General features: G+C 43.0%; 1 protein-coding gene across 1 annotated transcript in view; it reads right to left on the reverse strand.

The window, feature by feature from the left end:
- The window catches only part of mgat3a (beta-1,4-mannosyl-glycoprotein 4-beta-N-acetylglucosaminyltransferase a), a 36,054-nt gene extending 35,441 nt beyond the window's left edge, over nt 1-613 (reverse strand). The window contains exon 1 of the mRNA XM_060904284.1: nt 508-613. Within this exon, the coding sequence (XP_060760267.1) occupies nt 508-536 (29 nt within the window). The 5' untranslated portion in view covers nt 537-613. The remainder of the gene's footprint in view (nt 1-507) is intronic.
- Nucleotides 614-8,864: the final 8,251 nt, after the last annotated feature.

Below are 8,864 nucleotides of genomic sequence, written 5' to 3' on the forward strand. Positions count from 1 at the left end.
AAAAGAGACAGACAGGCCGAACATGTGAATGATATTAGATTCTAAGTTAGATCAGTTTGAAAGTTTGTGCCCCCTTTTTGAGTGTAGTGTAATATCCTTCAACAACTCAAACTCTGTCTGACCTCGTTCACATCTTATCAGAATTTGGATCATTTTAGTAACTGTCTTCACCATAACCACACCCACTATCTCTCTCTAACACACACATACACACACACCGTTTATTTTTTTAATGTTCTGTATTTTTGCAACTTTTGCATGTGTCTGTATAGAGCAGAACTGAACTGTGAGAATGTGTGAGAGAGAAAGACATGAAGCTGTCAATAATGCGTTCTTTTTCATGTAAAATTACAGTCGTTGTTTTTACACACACACACACACACAAAAAAACACTGAAGTGACACCAATCACACAGACAGACAGAGAGAGAGAGAGAGAGAGAGAGAGAGAGAGAGAGAGAGAGAGAGAGTGTAAAATCAGTGAAACTCTCCCATCTTTGTGTCCTACCTGGCCAGGTGTGTGTGCAGCCTTGCCATGTCAACCGTCTCACCGTCCACATCGCCTGCACCGCAACATAACACACTCTGACACACTCCAGCACTGCTGGATGCATACACAGCAACGACACAGAGAGGGAGAGGGAGAGAAAGAGAGAAAGAGAGATGTGGGGTGGAGACAAAACTTTTACTTCCTCTCTCTCTTACACACACACACACACACACACACACACACACACACACACACATTTTTGTATGCCAAACTTTGAACCTTTTCCAGTTTTGCATCTCCAACTGTAATTATTAATTTAAAAAAATGTCTTTTGACAATTTTGAAAAATGTGTCTTTGGGCTATGAACACACTACTGGACACTGCACAAAAAAAGAGAAAGAAATAAATTCTCAGTGAAGGAGGCATGGCCTGTGTGGAAGTCTAAGTGAAGATACGTAACATTTGATTACCAAATTGTTGTAGGTGCGATAGGCTTATCAACTCAGTCTCATGTAAAAAGGGATCAGTCTCATAAATGTATTAATCATTAATTCAAGTGTCTAATAGTTTATAGCTAAACTAGTAAAAACAATGGAATAACTTAGTGATGTTGCTATAGTTTAGTGAGTATTGTATGGTAGCTCTAATGTAATACGTTTACTCTAGATCTATAACATTCATATAACAACCAAATGGGTGAAGGCAATTAGAATACTTTCTTTGGCAGAGGTTGGCATTCAGTGAATATTGTAGCAATAAAACAGGACACAGTTTATTCCAAAGATACCATTTATTGAAATAGCTGACATGAATTAGCGAACTAATACTGATCAGATATAGCAACAATAGCAGCCAAGGAATAATTCAAATATAAATGGTGATACAATATATACAAATAAGAATGAGTAGTGTATATGATAATTAAGGAACTAATGGTGATCAGAAGTAATAGCTATAGCCAGTGTTACAGTGTAGGGGCGAGTGGATGTTAAAATGTGATGGGGAAATCACGTGTTTGTGTGTGTTTTTGTGTGTGTATGGAATGCGAATGGAATGCGAATTCTGTGCCAGCTGTGCCCCAAAGGGGGATGTTCAGCACAGAAAGAGCGTGCGAAAAAACAAGAACAAAGGAATCTGTGGTTTAAACTAGTCTCGGCTAGGCCTTAAACCCAAACTCCTACTTAAATCTTTAGCTACTCCTGAAATCCCAATGTTGAGGAGTGTAGTACGACAGAGGGAGTTAAAAAGAGAGAGAGAGAGAGAGAGAGAGAGAGAGAGAGAGCATGCACAATCTAACTAAATACAGATAGTAAACAAGTAAATCAAACACGCGGTCTAAGACCGACTTTCATGTGAATCAAAATGCGTACATTTAAACCATAAGTGAATTCAAGTGAACAACACTCTTCACATTAACTAGCCACAACTAAGACTAACAATTGCAGATGCCAGCCTTACTTGAGATCGCTCTTGTTAGCGATTGAAAGTGCACCTTCTGTTATCCGAAGACAGCTTTGTTCCTCACGGCTCGTCAGCTGAAGATCTTCGGTGTCCCGTTGGTCGTCCGATGATTTGGAAGGAATCTTGTTTATAGTTTGTCGACGTTGAGAAAGGGAAAAGGGATCTGGTCGCCTTTTCTCTTTAAAATTCTGCGTGGGCTGCAGTAACTAACCGGTTCAGTTATTATTACAACTCTGCGAAGGTTAAATACATTGGACTTTGGCTAAAGGTCCAGTATCAATAGCTCGTTCTCTGTTCTTTGTCCTTCTGTAGCACCGATGTATTGGCTTCTCTCTTTCACGCGTGGATTCCACCGCTGGCTTAAAGCAGTTGTGACGTCACTGTATTTGGTATCCGGTATCATCTCTGTATCCAGTACCGTTACAGGGAGTAGGAAGAATGGGCGGAGATAGAACGTGGCGTCGAGTACAGGGATTGGTGTGTTCAAACTGTACAGTGAAAGGGGGAAGATGGTTACTAAGGCTACAGATTGGCAGCCCCCCTACACTGTTTTCATTTATTATTATTACTACATTTATTTATTCTTAGTTCTAGACAGGTAAGTGTGTAAGCTTAAAGACAAAAAAAGTTTAGGTCCTTATGTGTCAGACTTTCCAATTTTATTAATTAATTAATTAATTAATTAATTAATTAAAAGACAGACAGACATCATTCTATAAAACAAAGTCTCTGCCTGCGAAAAACACCTTCAGACTCATCAGAGACCACCAGCGTTGGATTTCCATAAAAGAGATGTGTTGATTTGACAACTTGGCTCTCTTTATTCGAAGACTGTATGAGAAAAATCAAACCACTACAGAACTCAGTCCTCAGCTCTGAAAGTTTGGATTCTGAATAAAATCTGACACACCGAAAAAAAAGGTTTTGTACTCATACATTCCTGGAGGATTGCAGCATTGTATAGCCTTGTGTTTTATCCTGTTTGAACACACCTGCCACCTTTGACATGCTCACTCAGGTGTGCTGGAGCATGGAAAATGACCCTCTGTAATTTACACCTCCAGCCAGAACAGTTGTGTTTTGTATGAGCTGTAGCTTGAAGAAACCACAGAGCCATAGGAACCGCTATAAACAGTCACTCCCTCACCGGCTTCTCTTCTTTCTCTCTGAAGAGGAAAAAACATCCTGCAGCTTGTCATGTTACTGAGAAACTGAAAAGCGTAAACTTCTCTTTCCTGGAGACGTCAGAACACTTAGTTACAAAATTGACAATATTTAATTGTACCACTTTGAGCTTTGATTACAGCACACATTCCCGATTGCACTGTTTCACAACTTTTATTTCCATCAAGAGCTGCATTAGTCTCCCCATCTTGTCTTGATGATTGGAGAGTCGAACCACTGCATAAAGTCTTCTCCAGCATCCCAAAGACATTCAATGGGATTAATTTCAGGACTCTGTGGTGTGTAAAATGATTCCTCATGCTCCCTGAACCACTCTTTCATAATTTGAGCCCTAATTTTATTCCTGTGCCATTAGGGAAAATCCACTGATGTGATGATAACCTTGTCATTCAGTACATTCAGGCCATCAGCTGAATATAACATTGCTGAGTCTCAACCTGACCAACTGAACCAACCCCAGATCATCACACTGCCTCCAGAAGCTTGTACAGTGGCCACTATGCATGATGGGTGCATCGTTTCATGTACTTCCCTTCTTACCCTGACATGCCCATCACTCAGGAATAGTCAATCTGGACTCAGACCACATGACCTTTGTCCATGGCTCCAGAGTCCAATCTTTATTGACTTCAGAGTCCTATCCCGTCTTGGCAAACCCCAAACCGACCTTTAAAACTAAAGCTGTGGTATACAATATTTGCATAATCAGCACTCTCCTCTATGGTAGTGAGGCATTGACAACATATCCCAAGCAGGAGAAGGAGCTAAATATGTTTCATCCATGCTGTATCTGTTGCATCTTTGCAATTTCATAGCAAGACAATGTAGGTAACACAGTCCGTCTAAGAACTACAACTCCCATCAACTAACTTCCGTGTTGACCTACGTCACACCTGGGCGGGATTTCCTATGTCACATCCTCCAGGAAGCCATAAGTAACTGAGCAACACTTCCGTCTTTCTCTTTGGTGCTGTGAATCCCGTCGCAACCGGCGCGTTCTACAGAGATAAAGAGGCTGCTCACCAGAGCATCCAAGATACAGACGTCTTTCTCCCGAGAAAACGATTCAGCACGATTTTTGTTTACCATTGGCCATGGTAGAACTACTTAAATCGTGCTCTCTCTCTCTCGGTTGAGCTACAGCCGGTTTGTTTGTCTATTATAGTAGCGTTATGAACTGCCGCCCAAAGTAGTTAATTTAAAGTTAGAAGCGACCGGATTCCTTCTAACTAAAAGCACTGTGCACATTGTTTGATCAGAGACTTCTCCTCCACGAACTACGAAGCGTTCAGACCAAGAAATCCTCTGCCTTCCATGGAATCGACTCACGTGCTCCTGTGGACTCCAAAAGCCTTGGAACATCTTCTCATAATCTTGCGTAGAGGCGAGATACTGAAGTAAGATTGGCATTTTTTGGGCAAACTAGTCTTAGGAATTAGCTTTATGAAGTGGTGTGAATTTAAACTCAGGAATTGTTTAATTGTGTACACTGTAGACACTTAGGGTGTTGAAGTGATTATTGTTCTATTTGTGTTGATCTCTCAATTGTTAATAGATAGGTTGCATGCTCTCTATTCCTTTCTAACACCTTTAATTTTATTATTACACATATTTTGACCTCATCAAGATTTCAGTGGATTTAGGAATGTTATAAGCTAGTGAATTAGCAAATCTGAGCTAATCCTTTGTTCTCCTCAAATCCCACATGGTGACCCCCACACCTCAGATCACACACACCTTTTGTTCTTAACTCCACGAGGTAGGATTCTTGGGCCTTAGCTAGCAACACAAGGCTAATCTTTGTCTCTACACGTGGCCACACACACACAAACACATCTTAGCTAGCAACCAAAGCTAACTCTTTTGTTCTACTTTGGCTACGTTTACATTAGACCGTATATGTCTCGTTTTCTTCGCGGATGCACTGTCCGTTTACATTAAACCGCCTGGAAACGCCGGGAAACGGGAATCCGCCAGCGTCCACGTATTCAATCCAGATCGTGTCAGCTCCGGTGCTGTGTAAACATTCAGAATACGTGGATACGCTGTGCTGAGCTCTAGCTGGCGTCTCATTGGACAACATCACTGTGACATCCACCTTCCTGATTCGCTGGTGTTGGTCATGTGACGTGACTGCTGAAAAACGGCGCAGACTTCCGCCTTGTATCACCTTTCATTAAAGAGTATAAAAGTATGAAAATACTGCAAATACTGATGCAAATACTGCCCATTGTGTAGTTATGATTGTCTTTAGGCTTGCCATCCTTCCACTTACAAGTAGTAAGTGATGTGCGCTGGGATCACACACACAGCGGCTCAGTCCCGAATCGTGGCTTGTGCACTTCACTCACGCGCTGTGTGAGCTGCGCAGGGCTGGAGTGCGCACCCTCCAGAGGGCACTCGCTGTTCAGGGCGGAGTGATTTGGAGCGCAGGATGCCTGCGGAGCCGAGCGTATCCGTGTATTGGCGTTGCTGTGTGCACGCAAATCATGTATTGGTGTTGCTGTGTGCACACTAATCGTTTTAAAAACGTTAATCTGATGATCCGCTGATACGGTCTAATGTAAACATGCGCTTAGAAACACGTGGTCACCTCCCCCACACACACCTTAGATAACATTCCTTTGTCTTAGCTAGCAACACAAGGCTAATCTTTTGTCTCCACATGTGGCCACACACACACAAACGCACGCTCATCAAGTATATGACCATATATTTGTATATAATGATTCCAACTGCTATTATTCATTTTTATCTTTGTTATAATAAATTCAATTATTATTGAAACTGTGTGTTTATTTGTTGTACCGATATTTTTGAAGTACCCAATCTCAAAGAATTCCAAGGTGCATATGAGTTGTGTAATATGGTAAGTGATCATAATAATTTGGAATATACCATAATTTAGCCGTTTGGTAATTTATTATTAAGCACCAAAATTAATGGTATTATTTAATGAGACTGACTTAATATTTAATGAGCTTCATCACTTAATTACCAATTGCACCTACAACAAGATACCAAACAATGAGGTTCTGGTGCATGCGGACCTTCCAACCATGTATACCATGCTACATCAACGCAGACTTCAATGGCTGGGCCATGTTAGGAGGATGAAGGATGGCTGCATACCGAAAGACCTTCCTCTATGGTGAGCTGGCATTTGGTAAGAGGTTCCCACCTGCGCTAAAAGGACCTCTGCAAGCATGATATGGCAGACCTCCAAATTGACTCTAAACCCTGGTTGCAGACTGCAGAAGACCACAGCAGCTGGTGTTGCCTCCTGCGCCCAAAGCTCCAGCTAGAGGAGGAGAAAATTCACAGCCACACACAACAGGAAAAAGCAAGCCGACCACAGTCGTCCAGAGGCAGAACACCACTGCAACCGGGATGGTCATTCCCACATCGGACTCACCAGCCACACACGGCGCTGCTCCAAACACAGCAAAATCAACTAGGGCACATTATCTACAGTCAATTCAGACCAACAGAGGCCTACTATGTGTTCTTGTTGCACTGTGTATGGAAACAATCATACTTTCACTATGAGTCTTGACTCTAAACCCTGGGAGCAGACTGCAGAAGACCACAGCAGCTGGTGTTGCCTCCTGCGCCCAAAGCTCCAGCTAGAGGAGAAAATTCACAGCCACACACAACAGGAAAAAGCAAGCTTGGCCAGGCCTAAGGGTCCCATCTGCATCTCATCATTGCTGAGGAGTGTGCTCCCATCACCCAATCAAGCATCCAGCCAGAGCAGGTCATGATATATATATTTTTTTACCATATTAACATGCCATTGTGTGTCATGCCTGATGTAAAGACTCTCGTCTCTGCGAGCCTACCACACAGATTTAATACTTGTCATTTTTAGGGCATACCTAACAACATGTTTTCTTTCTCTCTCCCCCCCCCCCCCCCCCCCCCCCCCCATCTGTCCCTCTGAGTTACATGTTGATCCTGGGATTGAGATGCTGGCCTCTTCTGCCCCTCAGACCTGCTTGATCCATCCTGGTGCCCTGTGTCTGGTCGGAGTTTTATCGCCCCACTCCTGTGAAGGACGGCCCCATGAGGACAGTTGAGGGTTATACCTGTTAAAACTGTTAATATTATAGTCAGGCTGTCTATTGTTGCCCAAATAAGGATGGGTTCCCTTTTGAGTCTGGTTCCTCTCGAGGTTTCTTCCTCATGTCGTCTGAGGGAGTTTTTCCTTGCCACCGTCGCCACAGGCTTGCTCATTGGGGATAGATTAGGGATAAAATTAGCTCATGTTTTAAGTCGTTCAAATTCTGTAAAGCTGCTTTGCGACAATGTTTATTGTTAAAAGCGCTGTACAAATAAACTTGATTTGATTTGAAGCTGACCACAGTTGTCCAGAGGCAAAACACCACTGCAACCGGTGCAACAAGAACTCATAGTAGGCCTCTGTTGGTCCGAATTGACTAGATAATGTGCCCTAGTTGATTTTGCTGTGTTTGGAGCAGCGCCGTGTGTGGCTGGTGAGTCCGAGTCACTTTCACTATGAGTCCTACTGTTGATATTTTTCGATTTGACTTCAAGCATTTAAGCGACCTCTGAAAAAAAATCTCTGGTCACTTGACAGTTCTCCATGATCCTTCCAGATTTTGATAACGTGTTGGACAGTTCTGAACCCAATTCCAGTCATTTCAGCAAACTCCTTAGTTTTCTTTGCTTGATGCAGGACAATAATTTGACCTTCTGAAACATAAGAACATCTTTTCCACGAGCACAGGACACATCTTCCAACATGTTTGTTTAATAAATGAGAAGCTATTCACTGCATCAATTAGGGTTAAAAGAAACATTGCCAGCTGAAACACAATCACTGCAGTAATTATCCAATCAAAGGCTCTTATGCATTAGCTAATTAAAAAAAAAAAGTCCCTTTTTTTGGCTAGGCCATGTACATTAGAATGTGAATTATTTGGATATCCCATGTCCCCCAAATGTCCTGGGCAAGACTTTAAACTGCATCCAGTAGTGAGGCCCTGGTCTGGGAGTTCCAGGGTTTCGGGGAGAATGTCACACTCCCCTAGTTGCCACTGTTCTGAGGCACCCTTGGACAAGGTGCATTACCCATAAGCCTCCCACATCAGGGTTACGATACTGCTGCCAGTGAGGTATAGATTCTCATCAGAATCAAGTGGATGGGCTGGGCCCCTCAGCAATGCTCACTGCTACCATTTTGGTTAGGCCCTTAGGCCAAATGGATAGAGGAAAGGCCCCTGATCAATGCCTAGTCCTGGGTGCGGCAGAGGTTTACTCCAACAGCACGCCACGGCTGCAGCCTCTCTTCTTTCCCGGTGTCTTGACTATGTCTTGCCCCGGATCCAAAAAGTCGAAAGGCCAAGTCTGGTTCTGGTTTGTGAGCCTGGTGCCATTTACATGCACATGCTGCCGAATGGATTACATTTCAGGGATTTTTTTTTTTTAAATACCCGACTTGTTTAGGAAGCTGCGCATTGTGAACGGAAGGTGGCCACCGTTCAACGGCGCTCTCGGACATAGCCGAGTCTCTGTGCTGCTAATCCATTCAGCCACCATACTCACCCGCGAATGGCTGCAACGATGAGATGACGACCCATGGCCCCCCCCCCCCCCCCCCAACTCAATTCGTTGAAAATGGAAACGCCTTCAATTTCTTTTGTCTCTCAGATGAATTTACAGTAAACATGCACGCTCAAGGAATTTGCATAAATCAGTCTACATT

The sequence above is a fragment of the Neoarius graeffei genome, chromosome 22, assembly GCF_027579695.1.
Source record: "Neoarius graeffei isolate fNeoGra1 chromosome 22, fNeoGra1.pri, whole genome shotgun sequence".
Lineage (NCBI taxonomy): Eukaryota > Metazoa > Chordata > Actinopteri > Siluriformes > Ariidae > Neoarius > Neoarius graeffei.